The sequence below is a fragment of the Sinocyclocheilus anshuiensis genome, unplaced genomic scaffold (genome assembly GCF_001515605.1).
Source record: "Sinocyclocheilus anshuiensis isolate Anshui unplaced genomic scaffold, SAMN03320099.WGS_v1.1 scaffold88, whole genome shotgun sequence".
Classification (NCBI taxonomy): Eukaryota; Metazoa; Chordata; class Actinopteri; order Cypriniformes; family Cyprinidae; genus Sinocyclocheilus; species Sinocyclocheilus anshuiensis.
The window spans coordinates 831939-850875 of NW_015555728.1; the positions used below are offsets into that span (position 1 = coordinate 831939).

At 36.7% G+C, this 18937-nt stretch overlaps 3 protein-coding genes across 3 annotated transcripts in view; 2 read left to right on the plus strand and 1 right to left on the minus strand.

The window, feature by feature from the left end:
• Window positions 1–8147, minus strand: part of LOC107672759 (protein ABHD17B) — an 18489-nt gene extending 10342 nt beyond the window's left edge. The window contains exons 1-2 of the mRNA XM_016466101.1: window positions 8020–8147; window positions 5334–5801 (exon numbers count right to left, since the gene is read on the minus strand). Coding sequence (XP_016321587.1) covers window positions 5334–5800 — 467 coding nt within the window. The 5' untranslated portion in view covers window position 5801; window positions 8020–8147. The remainder of the gene's footprint in view (window positions 1–5333; window positions 5802–8019) is intronic.
• Window positions 8148–8610: 463 nt separating this feature from the next.
• On the plus strand, window positions 8611–10513 carry LOC107672760 (uncharacterized protein C9orf85 homolog). The gene is made up of 4 exons (XM_016466102.1): window positions 8611–8924; window positions 9067–9173; window positions 9275–9388; window positions 9719–10513. The coding sequence occupies exons 1-4, from the start codon at window positions 8823–8825 to the stop codon at window positions 9879–9881; spliced, it is 486 nt and encodes a 161-aa protein (XP_016321588.1). The 5' UTR covers window positions 8611–8822; the 3' UTR covers window positions 9882–10513.
• Window positions 10514–11395: 882 nt separating this feature from the next.
• LOC107672768 (guanine deaminase-like) lies at window positions 11396–18937 on the plus strand. The gene is made up of 14 exons (XM_016466116.1): window positions 11396–11585; window positions 11992–11996; window positions 12168–12717; window positions 12868–12955; window positions 13330–13435; window positions 13587–13625; window positions 13721–13835; window positions 15004–15111; window positions 16273–16370; window positions 16477–16544; window positions 16805–16951; window positions 17045–17163; window positions 17353–17380; window positions 17492–18937. The coding sequence occupies exons 3-14, from the start codon at window positions 12556–12558 to the stop codon at window positions 17557–17559; spliced, it is 1146 nt and encodes a 381-aa protein (XP_016321602.1). The 5' UTR covers window positions 11396–11585; window positions 11992–11996; window positions 12168–12555; the 3' UTR covers window positions 17560–18937.

The window sequence follows — 18937 nt, forward strand, 5'->3', positions numbered from 1 at the left end:
AAGCCCCTCCCTCAGAAATAGGCGATGGGCTCTGATTGGTTAGCTAGCCCAGTGTGTTGTGATTGGCTAAACCTCCTCTAGCGCGCGTCTAAGCGTCCCGCCCCTCACCTCGGTTGTATTGTAAACAACTGCATCGCTAATATCGCTTATCAATTTGAGCCCGATTGAGAAGCAGAGGATATTATTGAAGAGGATCGCGCAGACCCTGTGCAAGCACGGCTTTTAATGGTAGGCCTAAGATTTTTGTTTGCTGTTGTCTCATACTTTTAGATACGCTGTTATTTGCAAATGCTACTGCTTCTGTTAGCTTTTAATATACGGTTTTATTCTGATTAAAGCTTTAATACAGTTCGGCAACCGCACTCCCTACCAGCCGTTTTTGTAGGCATTAAACTGCCAGAATTTTAAAAGACGATATCTCCGTTTGCATTGAACTTTCAGCTTCGTAACTTTGCAGATATTGTTTATGCTCAAACACCAACATTACACACTAACTAACGTTAAAAAAGTGAAATCGCAATGAACCACCCCTTTAAACTTTAACTCAAAATGTCATAACCTTATCTTCAAGTAAAATGGCAGACTTCATTCTGGAGACATATGCCGGACTTCTCCAATCATTTAGCTCCCCCACAACTGACTGCAAGCTTGCATGCAACGCCCACATCTCAAAATCCATTCATCAACCGATATATAGAACCAAGTGCCCTCTGATATTTTTTTCCTTATAATCAGATACATGTACATCACAATATGAAAGAAAAGATCTGTCGCTACTTGTGTTTCGTCCTTTAAAACACATGTTGGAAAGAACTACTATGCTAATTGGATACTTATACGTGTCAGTTTATCGTCATCAGCCAGAATTCTCACATCGATGCAACCCAAAAAATTATTTACCAGGTCAAGGGGGCAAAATTGATAGATTAGATTGAAATAAAACTGATAATAGGAATAATAATCACCAAGACTCAATCAAATATTTTTGTATTATGTCCTCTAAGTTGCAACTGATCATTGTGACAACTAATTTTCTATACTGTACAGTAGGAATGGATGCCCAATCCTGTTCCAACAAGATCTACCTACCTAAAGAGTTCAGTTCCAGCCCTGCTCCAACACACTAACTGTGTGTAACTATCAAGTGCTCCTGAATATCTTAACTAGCTGGTCGAGGTGTGTTTGATCAGGGTTGGAGCTGCCCTTATCATGAAGTTAGAGGACAGGACTGGTCACCCCTGCTGTTCACTTATTTTATACATACACTATCATTCAAAGTATACAGTGTTAGTCTATGAGTTTCTATTCACAAAGTAGTAATATATTTATTTATTTTTATTAATAACAGTAATAATACAATTATAACAATGGTATTATAATATTATTTATAAGTAGTTATAAGCAGAATAAATGTACAGTTAGTTGTACATCACAAAATAAACCCAGACAGAGTGATCAGGACTCAAAGTAAACACACATGGGACACAATCAAAACTGTGATCTTTCTACCTGATGAAAGAGCTGCTTTTTGTGATTGCAAATCATTCTTCACTGGCCACTCAACAAAGGGAAGAGAAAAAAAGCTTTGTTGCATGCCTCGCTGAGTCAATTAGCATGGTCTGATAAGCACTCTCGTCGATTGAGATCAGATGGAGAATTTCCAAGGCAAATATTTTCAACAGACACCTAAAGGCTGGTGCTCTTTATGCTAGCTGTTCGGAGGATTATATTTTTGAGTGAAGTTTAACCCATCAAAACCTGAAAACCCAAAGCACTCACACAAATCACACAGAAATGTGTGCCTGTGAAGATGTTATATTGTAGCAAAACATTTCAAGCTCAAAGCATTCATTTCACAATTTTCCTTTTTATTTATTTGCTTTTAAAAAGCCTCTCACACCAATGCTGAGTATCAATTAAGAGGTTTGAAGACATGGTATCATATTTGACTGTGAAGATATTTCATAGGTTAGGTTTCATGGGTTCATTTTTCAAGATCCTGCAATCCTCTATTTGAGCATAATTTAATTTAAAAAAAAAGCAGGCCAACTCTGACAGAATGAGATTAAAATGCAAATTATCCTCCAGAAATGGTGGGGAAAGCACTGCATACAATGGCAGACTATCAAGCTTTTTCTTGAAAAGGTCAAAAAATGTGTTTCTATGAATAAAGAAAAAAATTGCCAGCAGGAGCCACAGTTTTACAGGAATAAGAGAAGATTTGGACGGGCCGGCTTACTTACTATACTCCTCTCAAAACACCTTCCAGAAACATATACAGACGCACACAAAGGATCAGAAGTGAAAACAGCAAAAGTTAAATTCAGAGTGGCAGTCGAACGGGTTTATCTACACTTTAATCTGAATCGTGTGCTTGAGTGGCATGATCCGGCCTGATATGGCAATGCGTGGGAACATTGAAAGTGACCAGAAGAACAGCGTGGGCCTGCTTCATGAGGTACAACCCGACCCTCGGGGATATGACTTGTCAAATAATGTGTTCAAGAGCATCAGCTGTGTTTTCTGACACCACATGCATGCATGCACAGTTGCACACATACTGTACACGGGTGCAGCAGCAACACAGGCACATGGCTGTTTTACAAACGTACCCAAAACATTAATGTGATTACAGGCACAAAGCCTTTTTGTATGTTTTCTCTCTCTTGCATGAACGACGACACTGCAACATCGAAGTACACACAATTAACGGAACTAAATTCACATGGCCAACAACCACAGATGACACGGAAAGACAGATAAGAATTTGGGGCACATGATAAAGTGCATGACCTTGAGATAGTTTCTCTATGTCCACAGTGTCAAATAATGTGTTCAAGAGCATCAGCTGTGTTTTCTGACACCACGTGCATGCATGCACAGTTGCACACATACACGGGTGCAGCAGCAACACAGGCACATGGCTGTTTTACAAACGTACCCAAAACATTAATGTGATTACAGGCACAAAGCCTTTTTGTATGTTTTCTCTCTCTTGCATGAACGACGACACTGCAACATCGAAGTACACACAATTAACGGAACTAAATTCACATGGCCAACAACCACAGATGACACGGAAAGACAGATAAGAATTTGGGGCACATGATAAAATGCATGACCTTGAGATAGTTTCTCTATGTCCACAGTGTCAAATACCCAGCTGCTAATGGAAAAAAAACAACAACATTTCAGTCTGAGTATGTGTGCTTCTCTTAACTATGAGGAAATGAAAATGCACACTTCAAAAATCTAAACACAACCGCAGTCTGAACTAAAACATGTGCTAATACATGTGCTAAAACTAAAACATTGACATTCTGAGAGGCACAATTTTCATCCTGTAAGCATTTAAAAGATGCAGAGGACATTTGGATGGGGGATGGGGTCTAAGAGGTAGAAGGCAATATTAAATATATACCCCAAGGGATTCACAAGGACAAAGGCACAACAGATACCAAAGAGCCATACAAATTAAAACTAGGGCTGCACGATAAATCACATGCGATATTTAACGCGCATCTTGAGCCGTTGTCCACTTACGAGCTGCGCAAAAAATCGAGCGAATATGACCGTGGTTTTGCGCAGCTCGTCAGTGAACAACGGCTCTGTGTAGTTAATGCTGCTCAATGTGAAAGCCCGCAGGTGATGGAGATTTACCGCTGATTACAGAACCGGCTTTCTGACAAGATGCGCATTAAATATCGCATGCGATTTATCGTGCAGCCCTAATTAAAACATTTGAGGCCTGGCCCGAAGAACAAACCGCAACACTGACTAGACCAGAAGCAGAGTAATCTATTTTACAGATCAATAAAAATTGGGTGGGTTGTATGTGTGGAAAACTACATATTTTTGGTGGTTGGTGGTTTGCCGTATAATTCAGATTCACTTGACACATTTCTAAGCGCTATTCACACAAAACACATTCTTGTGCTTAAAAAGATGCAGGATTGAAAAGGGAAAAGAACACAGGGTCTCCAGAAGCATTTTTTTAGAAGTCGAACATCTTTTAAGTTGACAAGACATAGCCGCTGAAAAAGCAGCGAGATGTGGCACAGCACTCAAAGATGTCCATGAAGAGCATGTTGTTTACATAAAAAAATTAATAAAAAACGTACAGTGGAATATAAAAGCACATTCTGTGAGAACCAACCCCTAAGGAGCACGTTCTTGATTTCAAAAGCATCTAGATGGTATGCAATGGAACAGAACATAGTGTCTCAACATAAGTTTTTAAAAGTGGGGCTACATTTAACTTAACACTGCATCTTAAAAACTATACACTTAAAAAAGAATTTAAAAATGTGAGACATGGCTTTAAATGGGAAGACAGCTGTCCAGCAGCAAAATAAAGCACTTCACTGAAAATATATTTCACATATACACTACAGTTTAAAGGTTCTTCTATACAGCAAGGATTCATTAATCTGATCAAAAGTGCATTATTTTTTGTTACAAAAAATTGATTTCAAATAAATGCTGTTCTTTTTAACTTTCTATTCATCAAAGAATCCTGAAAAAATGATCAGTTTCCACAAAAATATTAAGCAGCAAAACACTGATCATATTGAGAATTGTTTCTCATGTGACACTGAAGACTAGTAATGGCTGCTGAAAATTCAACTTTGCCCTCACAGGGAAAAATTAATATATTTTGAAATATATTAAAATAGAAAACTCTTATTTTAAATTGTAACTTATATTTACAAATATTAAAGAAAAAAAACCCTGCAAGATTCATTAATCTGATCAAAAGTGCTTTTTTTTTTGTTACAAAAAATTGATTTAAAATAAATGCTGTTCTTTTTAACTTTCTATTCATCAAAGAATCCCGAAAAAATGATCAGTTTCCACAAAAATATTAAGCAGCAAAACACTGATCATATTGAGAATTGTTTCTCATGTGACACTGAAGACTAGTAATGGCTGCTGAAAATTCAACTTTGCCCTCACAGGGAAAAATTAATATATTTTGAAATATATTAAAATAGAAAACTCTTATTTTAAATTGTAACTTATATTTACAAATATTAAAGAAAAAAAACCCTGCAAAATCTTTTTTTCATATACAAGTCAACAAGTTGACATTACTAATCGACTAGTCGGCTGATGGAACTGTCATTACACATACAGTTCATATATATATACATAAAAAAAAAAAAACTCTTGGAAGTGTGGTAAGAGGCCAGTGTGACTTCAGATGGGGAAATGTGATGTAAGAGGCACAATACATATAGCAAACCTGATGAACACTACTGATGACAACAACAGAAAAACAGTCTGTCTGAACAGACTCAAAAAATTTAAAACAGAAAACAGAAACTGCTCACCTTGTTCGTAGTGCATGCCAGGCAGCGTCCACATCAGCATACAAATTCTTCTCCGAAGGCTTCCCTGAGCTTGCCCCGTAACCCGAGTAGTCGTAGGAGAACACGTTACAGTTGATGCGGGACCCCAGGCCGATGTAGAAGCTACTCATCTGGCCCAAGTCTACAGCATTACCATGGGAAAACAATAAGGTGTAGCGAGCGTTGGGAGAACATCGCACAAACATACAAGCGATTCGGTTCCCTCTAGATGTCCGGGTCATGAAGCACTCAATGGTGTCCTTCTCCCGGACAGAGTACTGCCAATCCGCACGCTCAGAAAGATGGAGGGTCCAGCGGCTGCCGCTCTCATCACACATCAGGGTGTAAGTGGGCTCCGGTGGAAGGAAGGCCAGCTTGGAAGCTATTCTGCTCGGGCACGGCGGACAGCAGAATAGGCAACATAACTCATTCAAAGATAGGTGATTCATCCTTCATTTGAGAAGAAGAACACAGCAGATTGGCAAATGAGTGGGGTGCAAACAAAGTACAATACAAACAAACAAAACAGATGTGTTTTAAAAGGATAAATCCTGTCATTTACTCACCCACATGTCATTTCAAACCTGTATGTAGGGATGGGCGATATGGGCTTTAAAATATATCACGATATTTCTGGTATTTATTACGATAACGATATCAATGACGATAATTCAGGGAATCCTGTTTCTTTTAAGAAAAGTATTATCTTTCCTATTTTTACCCAAAATAGGGTGAGCATTAACCTCCTGAGACTTATTAATGAAATATAATTTTTTACTTTTTTTTTTTTTTGTTTAAATTTTTTTAATGCTCTAAACAATGTAATGACATCAAAAAATAACAATTTTTTCTTAAAATGTTTTGCCGGGTCTTAAGAGGTTAATGCGTTCACACGTAATGTAAAGACGGTTTAATTCATACTGGAAGCCGGAGGGCGCTCTTGCACAGAAACTCGTGAATTACTACTGACGATGCTCCAGGAAGGTATCCAGTTATCGCTGAATAAAACGCACAACGGAGGTAGAGACATTTTAACTGATGAAACTTGAGGAAAATAAACATACGACTGCACAAAATATATGGAAATCGTGCAGTGTGAACTCGGCATAAGGAGCACAAAAGAAGATATTTTGAAAAATGTCAGTGTTTTTTTGTCCATACAATGAAAGTCAGTGGGGTCCAACGTTGGTTTGAACCCCGCTGATTTTCATTGTTTGGACTAACAGCTGAAACATTCTTGAAAATATCTCATTTTGTGTTCCACAGAATTATGAATATCATACAGCTTGAAGAGTAAATGATCATTTATTTTCATTTTTGGGTGAGCTACATTTTTAAAGGTCAAGCATCAAGGGCGTAATCTGCATAGTCAGAGGAGATAGAAGAAAGAACTTAAAAACACATTTGAAAAAGCACCAAATCAGACATATCACCTTTATCATCTTTAGCCAACACACCATATTTGCAAACAATCTTTACTCGAAGAAAACCATAATAGTTTACTTAAGATAAGAAAATATGCAGACCTGTTAGTTAATCTCCACTGAACTAGACAGTAACTAACATCTAGTGATCCAATACAATGGGTGAATTATGTCCTTGAATTGTTTATGCCCTGCAGTTTCAAGTAATTCAGTTTTAAATGTGCACTGTTAGGATACAAAATACAATCGAAACAGTATCTGGGGTGGAACTAAACAGATTTCATTAACAAAAATGTTCAATATTCACCCCGGTTTTGCAGCGCAGGCAATAGTTTCTATCTTTGTGCTAATCTGATGTCATTAATAATGACTTTCAGACTTCACCCTTAGGATAGCTTTGACGTGTGTGCTATCAGATCACTTTATCTATGAGTCATGACAGCTGAAAAACACCCTCATTTTTTGGTTTCTTAGAAGAAAATTTGACTAGACTTATTGAAATATCCAGTGTTTTACAAATCTGGAAAACATATCAGTAATCCATCACCACTTCCTAATATCCCAAAAATTTGTCTGGAAATCGCTTCACCTTAATATGGACTCCAAGTAAGTGACCTCACATTAATTTAGTACCAAAATAACTATTTAAACTGTTTTCTTAACTAACTGGTGGACCATAGTGATAAAAACAATGTGAATCAGAACCAGATCTGACCCATGATAATCAAACCCTCACCCTCAGTTTCATTGAGCAGGAAACCATCTTGTTGTTTGGGTGTTTTGGACTTCACACACAACATTCCAAATGTTTGGCTTCCATTAATATTTTTTCTATTTATAGATCAGAATGGGTGAAGTACAAGAACTGGTTATTTCACTCACTTTTTTATTTTTTAAGATTTTTTCCCCCCTGAAGTATTAAACAATCACTTTGTACACATGAATACATATATATTCAAATAAACATCAGAGACCTGTTTATTATAATAGATGTATCTATAAAACATTTAAGTATTTGATAGCATGATCTACATCGTTATTAGTAAATTACATGATTTTAAGGTATCAGAGAACGACACAGACCTCAACTGAACCAGAAGTGTTTGCTAACTGAAATAAGCTTAGTTAACATTTTAATTCCATTGTCTAAAGGAGTGTAACAGCTTTAATTGAAAAGGCTCACGCGAACTATTTGATTAGCATGGTCAGCTAATTAACGTTAGCTCATTAAAACCGTACTCTACCTGTACTGGAAGGTCCTGATGCTGGAAGCGTTGGTGAAGGCAGGAACGCTTAGATCTGGTGAAGTCACTGTATCAGATGAGTCGAATAGGACACTGTATCCCCTGTGAATGTTATATCTTCAATAAAAATAAAAAAAGAGTCGAATAGGAGATTCCCTTTAAGCGATCACTCAGTCCACTTAGCCAGATCAAGAGTCCCTCAAAAGCTGCCTCTGGTCCTTGCGATCTTGACAACATGTGGTCAGTGTTTCATGATCAAACGAGCTCAAAGACTGACGGTGTTAATACAGGCGTGACGTTATTAAATGGACCAGTATTTCTAATCTAATCCGTTCGGTAAGGGTGATCTCATCTCACACCAACGCATGCCCAAAGCTGGCTTTCTTCTGATTTTCTTGCGGAATGCCGGATATTAACGTCAACGATGAACGCTCTAATGACCAATAAGATTAATGGACAGATGCGCTCAACCAATCACACGCGTCCTCGCTGCACCCGGACAATGTCGAAAACACAATAACATGATGATTAATGATTTTACTGTTGTTGATGTATACATCTAGATAATGATACATTTGTTGAGCTACCAAGAATTAAACATTACAGCTCAACATGTTTAACGTTTGCTGTGTTGAGTGAAGTTAGTAATCTTTCGCTTGAAGTTGAAAAGCAGCCAATTGCTATTTACTTCCGCTGTTTTCGCATTGCGTCAATAGCCACTTCAACGTGTGAAGCCACGCGGTTTCTTATTCGGGTGTTTTAAACAGTCACTGTTTATATACTACATATATTTTAGTGTTAAAATGAGTTCTCAAAAAGGAAATGTTTCCCGATCGCGAGGCCCAAAACACCAGAATGTAACAGCCTTCAAAAATGACAAGTATGGTGCAAGCGCACAAGTTAAGGTAAGCGCGTTATGAAATAAACAGTTTAGAATCAGATTTACATTTTATATAATATCAGTATTGTTTTCTGGGAGTTTATATAGCTGTTTAAGTTATTGGTGCATGTGTTTTTGTGTGTAATCGTCCCTTATGATGTTACCAGAAAGCCAAAGCAAAGGTTCATGATGGTCTGTGCCAGCACTGCAAAGATGTGCTAGAGTGGAAAGTCAAGTACAACAAATACAAGCCCCTTACACAGCCACGAAAATGGTGAGATGAGGGAGGATTTACTGCATAGCAACAGATGAAAGGCAAATAAACTCCTCCACATTGAACCCATTTCTGAAATGTTGTTTCTGTGCCTTTTCTAGTGTGAAGTGTCTTCAGAAAACAGTGAAGGATGCCTATCTCATAATATGCAAGCCATGTGCACTAAAGCTAGAGCTTTGTTTGAAATGTGGGAAGAAGGAAGACATTGTCATTCCGTAAGTAGATTCAGGCCACTTTAGACTGACCATGTACAGATATGTGTAAACAGTAGAGCACATGTGCCATCTTGTGGACATATGCATTAGTGGTAAATTTACAGTAAAATATTCCTTTATTATTCATTTATTTCTGGCTACTTTCACTGCTTTGTTATTATATCAACTGTGCATCATTAGAGACACTTCTTTAATAAGATTAATTAAAATTACCCCGTCATGTATGTGTTGAAGTGTGTTAAACTATTAACTGTGACCAAAAAATTAAGTTCTTATAATTCACAGTTGTTTTAGGGTGTTTTAGTGTATCTGTCTGGTTTTTGTTTTTAGACTTGACAAGGAGGAGGAAGAAGAGGTAGAGAACACCAGCAAGCCAAATAAAGAGAAAAGACAGAAAAAAAGAGATGAGGAGGAAGAAGAGGATGAAGATTTTGATGACGTGGGCGTTTGCAATGATGACTGTGATAGTGATTCAGAGGCAGAAGGAAATTGACATTTGCAATTTTCATTATGCATTACCAGCAAACAACTAAACCCAAGAACAACATATCTATGGAAACCTGAGGCTGGGTTTTGGACATGCACTCACCTGTTCACCTGCTGTTAATTGGGGAAAGACTCCCAGGAGGTGTTTTCCTGTTGGCTGTAGTGATTGTTTGTTTTCATCTAGACCCCTTACTGTGATCTTGGAGGAACTGAAACCGTAATATGCCGAAACCCTCAGTCTTGTTTATTAAATCAACACAAGCATTTTGATAGCATTCATGTTATTGAGAAGCTGTGTGAATGAAATGTGTTTTATTATCATATGAAGCACATTTGGTGAAAAAAAAAAAACAGAAATGGGAAATACTGATGAAACAGGTCCATTTAATAAAAGACCTACATGCAAATTTTGTACTGCTTAGACAGCTGTCTGTTTAGAAAATACTGAATTACATTCAATGTTAAATCTACAACTTCATTGTCCTGTTTTCTGTCTTGCTGTCTGTGATATTCTTTTCTTTTTTTAAATATCCTCTTGCATATCATGAGTGGCTGCAAAAGTACAGGGGACCTACTTTATATTAAGCATCATTAGCTATTATGTACTAACATTTAAATTAATAATTTCCAATGAACCTATTGTGTGGATACATGTATTTACATTGTACTTTTTAACAATGTTTTTTAAAAATGCATACGTGATTACTGCTGTAATTATTTTCTGTAAATAGTGCTGTAATTACGCCATTTAACCCACCCTTAAACCTACCCATACCTCTAAACTTATCCCTAACCTTAACCATATCCCACCTCAATAGCAGCAAGTGTTTTACAATATAAGCAAATACACTGCAAATATATTTTGCAATATAACAATAAGCACATTTGCATCTAGCAAGTAATCTTTTCTAATGTAAGTACAGCTAGTATAAAGTGGAACCAACATAGCTCTGCAGAATATCTTTTCTGAATCAAAAGGTATAGTAACACATGTTAGATCACCATGTGATCGCAGACGTAATGCTATGAGGTCATAGCCAACTATTTCAAGATTTTCAGGGAAATCTCTCGTAATGTTTAAGGAAATTAAAAATAGTTTGTTTCACCCTTTGTGCAGCATCTGAACCACCTGTGACGCAAAGTCCTGAACACAGAAACCAAATGCAAACTGTTCTGTGTACGATTTGCGGAACTGTAACCTTTAATCCTGGATTTTTGTCATGCAGTTAAGTTATGAAGCAATAGGGGAGACCCGTATGCAGGTGTGTAATAAAATAATAATATACACTTGAAAACGTTTAAATTGTATTATTATTATTATTATTGTTGTTGTTGTTTTTGTTATTTGTAGCAGCGAGTAATTAAAATATCAAAATCAAGAAAATAGGCGGTGGTGTGCGATCACCAATTACAAATCGTACCAATGGCGCAGTAAAATTTGATTGGATCGACGCTATGACGCGCTTAGAGCTGTTGTAATGATTACCGGGTTATCTCAATATACACTTCCCAGGAATTCTGCAATGCCTCGTGTCGTATATAAAAGTTCAGAGAAGACACATTTGAAAAAATCTGTGTCAATAATGAATCGGAACGACACGACCGCGCGCGTTGCGCACGTCTTCAGGGGAACATTTGTGCACTCCACACCGAGAGCTGCGGTTGGGATACTGCAGAACTGTGTCTTAGGAGTCGACGATAAAGGAGAAGGGTCTGGCTGCAGCTTGGCGCTTGCACTCTCAGACGTGCATTCTCCAGTGGCTGCTCGTCGGGGGAGGCAGGGGAGGCACAGCCTCCCCATAATTTTGAGGTGAAAATGGGAGGAGGACGATTTAATGTTAATAAAATTCACAATTCATTTCAGTTCATGTCTCAAAATGTGTATTTTTTGTTTGTAATTTCACAGTTGTAATATCATAACGTGAAAGCGCCGCTTTTCTATCGCGAATGTGCCGAATCTGCTGATGTAATTACAACCGCTAGGTGATAGAGAAGGGGAGGGGGAGGCCGGGGGAGCGCTGAGCTCTCGTGCCTCCGTTGGTAAAAAATTAGCCAATCAGCATCGGCACGTCTGAGAGTGTAAGCGCCAGCTGCAGCCAGACCCTTTTGCGATAAAGGCAAGGTTTGTTTAATACTCCATTACAATTTGTTTCATCTCCTTTTGATTTTATTTCGAAGATAAATGTCCTAACCACAATGTATTAGATATAATAAATTGTCTTGTTGATTGATTTGTAATGTACCTCAATATATTTTTTTTTATAATGGGGATTTTTTTTTTCTTTCTGAACAGATTGCATTTATTGAAAAAGATCAAGATGTGGTCAGTCTTTCAAAATTGTGGGGGTTTGAAATTCTGACATAAAACAGCTTGGACAATAGTGAGTACATCAATCAATATGAATTGTATATATTCTATAGTCTAATATACTTAAGTCTAGCATAAGTCTGTTCAGGGTGCACACAGTCGCTTTTGCATTCAGAACAACCATTCAGCAGGTAACAAAAGAGCAAAACCCTTTTTGTAAACCAGCTTTGTGATGAAAATGTCAATATTTGTGAAATAATAAGCATGTACAAGCTTGAAATCTTCACATATCCATTGCTCTCACCTTGGTGCAGTGCCATTGCTTAATTTTACTCCGTTAGCATTAAATTTTGCTCTACAGTGAGTTTTTTTTATGCCTGGAATGGTTGATACACACATCCATGCCTCTCAGTATAGCTATACTGGCACCGCCTTAGACCTGCCTCTGCTGGAGTGGCTCAACACTTACACTTTCCCTGTGGAAGCCAAGTATAAAGACTTGGAATTTGCCAATAATGTCTACACTAAAGTTGTGGTAAGCTCATTTAAATGGACTACATAACATCTAAATAAATTTAACTCTAAAGTAAGGTAAATCATTGATGGAAATGATATGGATATAGAATGCATGTTGCAAATATTTCTTTTTCGTTTTTCCCTTTTTGTTGACTGTTTGGCACTGTAGAGAAGAACCGTAAAGAACGGCCCCACTACTGCTTGTTATTTTGCCACAATACACACTGATGCCTCTCTTCTGCTTGGAGAGCTTGCAGGTAAAACACATGCAACCAAGGACACACATATTAAAAGAATTTTCCCTGTGACTGTGTCTGTGTTGGCAAGCACAAACACAGCCTTTCTCTAAACTTTGGAGTCTTGCTTTGTACTATCTTGTCTTAGCTCTTGTTCCTGCCAGTCTGTTAAGTAACTGCATTTATGTTTGCTTTTTTCCATATTATGTAATTAGAGGTGCACTGTGACCTATCATTCTGTGAAGTAAAATTGTAATAACTCTGTGTAAACTTCAATATTATTTAAAAATCCTCTGTCCACTATGTTGCTGTACATAATAATTATCTCACAAGATAATAAATCAATCATTGATTTTAGATGGTGATATACAGTATTTTTGCCCCTTTTCCACTAGATAAGTTCGGACAAAGAGCTTTAGTGGGTAAAGTTTGCATGGACTCCAATTCTGCCGTTCCACAGTACAAAGAAAGTCCTAGCGAATGTAAAGAGGAGACAGATCAGTCAGTTTTGGAGGACTGTGTGACTGACACAATAGTGTTAGTAAGCTCATGTACACTGTACAAAATGACTGATTTGATGTCTGATTTTTTGTTATAGATTTGTTATAAGATTCTGCTTCCTCTTGTTTTTTTGTTTTTGTTTTTTTTTTAGTTTCATCAAAGAGCTTCTCAAAAAGGAGGTAAATAACAGGTTCATTCTTATTAATTTAATTGGTTTATTATAAAACTCTAGTTGTTATGCTGATCAGAGTTGGCATTAAATAGTTGTGCCTATAATTATTTCAGGCTCTGTAAATATGAAAATAAAAATATATTATCTGACTGTTTCGCTCCCTCCTGTTCCTCCTCACTGCTCAGTGAATTGGGTGAAATCGCCAACAAAAACAAGTTTCACATTCAGGTTTGTCCTCCTTTCACACATTAACATTTGAAAAACAGTGATTTACAAAGGTTAAAGAACATACAAGTAACATTCAAGTGGTTTATGGCATTGTTCACATGGTAGAAGTTTGAAACGTGGTATGATGACTTGATGATGAGAACAGTTGAGCACTGAGAACAGTTCATGGCTCAGGTGACAGGAGTCTCTGATGATCCTCCGTGCTTTCCTCACACATGGAGTGTAGATGGTCACAGCTGGGTGAAGATGTTCTGGAGGGAGGGAAGCTCAACAACTCTCTTCAGGGCTTTCTGGTTGAGAGTGGAGCAGTTCCCGTACCAGGCGGTGATGGTATGATGGCCCCAATAAGACAGAACGCGTTTTTCAGGTTTGAAAACACGAGGTGCACCACACTGCCTTTTTTTGGTTGACTGTTTTTAATTTAAAAGAGCTGTGCACTGAGGTTTTTTTATGTTGCTAGGCACCCACCAAATTCGCTGTCCTGTCAGTCTAATCAAGGATTATAGTGCATCCATCACCACAACGGAAGGCCCGCCTCTCCATTCATTCGATTGGACAATTGAAAAAAAAATGACACCGGGCGCTTTTCTGCTCAGAGTTGATTTCTTTTCAACTTCAGGCACTCAGAGAGCTCCTACAAAAACGCGAGGCATAAACAGCTTGCAAAATGCTCACTGCCAATAGAAAACAATTAAAAAAAGGTGCCTCTCACTGCAAAAAAACTTGTTCTGTCTGATCGGGGCCTAAGAGTTTTTGATTGACACATGGCCTTATACTTGTTATGGTATTAGAACTTTCAGTTCTTCATGTTAATAATTCTTGTAAAAGGTGATAATGAGGTGAACTATGGGTGTTTTCAGCTTTGTGTACTGGCCTTTAAGATGGAAGTTTACATTCTGTTTGAATATTAAGAAACGTGCACACGTTCAGATAGTCCATCAGCCTTTATAATAGAGATTCTGTGCAATTTTGCTTTATAAAAATAATTATAATTATAAATTGTAATTGTAATATTATAAATAAATGCTGTAAATATTATAAACTGATATTCTAAACTCAATAGTTAATAATAATTAACAGTTAAGCTGCTGTAAATCATAAGATAAACACTAACAGACACCAAGTAAAATGATTAACACCTGTTTTTCTGCAATCATTAAACCTATAGAGTCGCATCAGTGAGAACGAAGAGGAAGTGGAGCTTGTGAAAACATTGTTCCCAAGCTGTAAATCCTACACTGATGTTTACCTCATGCACAACCTGCTTACAGATAGAGTGAGTGATATTCAGAGATGATCATTATACATTAAAGACCTGATGACATATATTTTTATATATTTTTTGTCTGTCTAATATATTACTTTATATTTTTTTTCTACATAGATACCTTTGTTACTGATTCGTTGTAGAATTTTGTAGATTTTATGTTCTAAATTGTGTTGCAACGTGACTATATGTAATGAGCATATACAGAGTCCAAGTGTGGAAGTCTGAAGTCTATGCATGACATAAGCAAATGTCAGTCTTTTTTTAACAGTTTCATCTGTAATTCCATTACAAATACAGTCATTATTGGAAAACCACTTTACCTTAGGGTACTATGCACCTGTAATGAGATGAATGAAATTTGTTACTTGCCTTTATTATTTTTTTTTCTTTTTGAAAGGTGTAGTAATATTTTAAACCACCTTTGCCCTTAAAAATGAATAAATAGGGAGGAACTCCTGGTGTAGAATGGGTTTGAGTCTTTAAAATTGTAGCAACACAAATACATGCAGCTGTTTGACAATATACAGTTTTGTGAGTTTAAGAAGATATATATGAATATTTCATATAAAGCTGCACTTATCTGATGAACCAATATGTTTTTAATGAAGGTATTTTACGTATTTTGGTTTGTTGTCATTAGCCCTGTGGGTGTAAAGGGCTTGCTTGAGAGGTTCTGAATCATGTGCTTTGTAAAATGAGTTTGTAATCAAGAGTTCAGAACAGTGGAGTGCATTGCCATTTGTTTGAGCATACAAATTCCCTGCTCTGAATAGATGATGCTCTTCCTCACTGATCTAAGTGCAAATCATATTTCTGACTTATGAGACCTATGATTTAAAGAATAGTACACCAAAAAAAAAAAAAAAATTATTTATTCATTTTCTTTATTTACACTTTATTAACTTGTGGAACAACACATTTGATGATTTTAAAGAGTTTTTAATTTTGGATTATTGAGTTAAATTTGGTTATTTTCAATGAACTGGCTCAAAAAAATGATTAATTCATTCATTAATATTCTAAATATATGGTTATTTTGAATATAAAGCACCTTTCCAGTTATTCCAGCTGTTATATTGAACCTTTGCAGAATCTTAGTAATATAAAAGGTTAGATTTAAGACTTGAAATTGGTTTGGAATTAAATTATGTAAACTGACTATTGCAGACTGTAATGGCCCATGGTTGTCACCTAACTGATGAAGAACTGGAGATCTTCCGTGAAACAGGATCTGCAATCTCTCACTGTCCAAACAGTAACATTTCGTAAGCACCTCAAGCCTTTTATTAGTAGTATTCATTTTCAGATCCCTTTAAAATATTCTAATACATGTTGTATTTTTTTCATTTATTGTCTCTTTTTCCATCCCAGGGTTTGCAGTGGGATGCTAAATGTGCGCAATGTTTTGAACCACAGAGTGAAATTGTGTTTGGGGACAGGTGACGTTTTTTGTTTCTATTACTGAATCCCTGATTAATAAATTGTTGCTAGGCCATTTTGTACATTGTAGAGGAATATTCTTTCTTAGCAAAAGCTTTAAGATAATAGGCTATACATGTAAACTCAAATCATTTCATGTCCAGGTCTATGTATTTATTTGTGAGTAGCCATGTATTTGGCAGGATATGTACAGTTGGTCATTATCCCTTGGATATTGTGTATTGTGTGCATTTTATGGTTTTGTCTGTGCCGTATGTAGATGTAGCAGGAGGCTACTCCCCATCCATGCTAGATGCTATGCGAAGAACTCTTGATACGTCCAAAACCCTGACCATCCAGGATCCTCAGCATAAGACTCTGAGCTTTGAGGAGGTTTTCAGATTGGCTACACTTGGAGGCAGTGAAGGTAAGATTCCAGCTCTCATTGACAAGCATGTTATTTAATACTAGCACAGTACACTATATAAACTTGCCTGGTTGTTCTCCCCACTCCCTACAGCCCTCTCACTGGATGATCAGATCGGAAACTTTGTGGTTGGAAAGGACTTTGATGCCCTGCGAGTGAATGTTTGCGTTCCCGATGGACCAATCGATTTGTTTCCTGGTGAAGGCCCCAAGGTACAACAGATGTACTACTGACCTTTCCCGCCCTCATACTGAGAAAACAACATCAATTGGTTTAATGCTTTTAGTGTGTGGTTATACGCAAACACACTGGTCTTATTGCAAAAACAATCAATATCAATTAATATCTTTTGCATACATAAATTATAAAGAATGCCTCATTTGATGTGCTTTTTTTAACAGGTCATTTTGGAGAAGTTTTTAAATTTAGGTAAGTTGCTAAAGAAACATTTTGAAATGCTTTTTTTTGTTTGTTTTAAATATCCCTTTAATTCAGAGATTCCTGTCTTATCTAAGTTCTTAATATATTTGTTTTGAAAAGGTGACGATCGAAATATTACTGAAGTCTATGTGGCTGGAAGACGAGTGGTTCCAGTTCCAGATACATAGTATCTAGTTGTTTTTAGGTATATTTATTTATTTATTTATTTTTGATAGCTTGTTTCATGATAATACACTGCAGGTATTTGTGACACTCTCTCACACACAGCTCTAATCAGAGGCGCTTAGCTGTCTGTCTCACCTGTCCTTACTGTTTATGAGAGTTCTCAAGTAGGAACACAGCTCTCGATTACATTTGCTTCATGCCCACTATACAACAAACAAGTTCTAATTTAGTAGCAGATAGTCATTTATTCATGCTTCTAGACTAGTTCTCAATGTTTTTGAACTGAAATTGAGTGGTCAGCATTTCAAGCGGTGACAGCAGTGTCCCTTCAGTATGAAATGCTATACGTCTAAAATAATTTTAAACAGCATCTTTTCTAATTGTACGTTTTATACACGAGTTAAGAGACTATGTGGAATTGTTATACTCAAAAATAGTGATTTGTCACACTACAGGACTATTTAAAGGAATTGTAATAAAGTGACATCTAAAATTATGCACTTTCCCTTATACATTTATATATATATTTTAACAAAATCTTGAAAAGTTTGTCCATGTTAGGGTTAAAATGAGCCCACCCTCAAAAACAGCGGATTGTTCCCCCAACATACACACAACTTTACATATTAAATAATGTATACAGTTATTTATATAATTCATATGTCAGCTGCCGATTAATTGGCAAAATAATTGATAACCACATGGAGGCGCTAAGAGACTGTGTTTTACACTGCAGCTCTCACTCCAGTCTACTGCCTTACAGCGATGATGTCTCAATTAGGTAATCACTATTAGCAAAGAAAAAACATCAATTATGATGTGCTTCAGTGAGTGTGAGTCATATTTGACTCATATTTTCACAATATACTCATATTTGACTCACATTTTATATTAAAATAAAAAATACCAGTAAACATGATTTACATTGTATATGATTTTGTTAGTATTGTAGATTATTCTTTTTTCTCAAATGATCTGAAACATTTTTATGCATTATTATTTTATGCCATGCAAGCTTGTATCTTTTTCAGCTGAAGTTTGTTGCACCACAATACCAACATTCCAGTTCTGAACTCTCTGTCAGTCAGGTCTGTCTTGTGTGTTTGGAAAATAATCTGAACACATTGCAAATCTTGCTTATGACTAATCAGGAGACAGAAGCCATGAACCTCCAACATATATTTAATTAGATGTAATTACAGACATTTTTACAAACCAAAATAACCGCATTCACAGAAGAAGATGTAAGGGACACATTCTTTGCTATATATTCTTGCTGATAAGAACTGGGAAGATGCCCCTCTTAAGAAGTAACTCATGGAATTACTGAATAATAACCCCATGTATTATATTAACCCCTTAACTGTCACCGTCCCACCT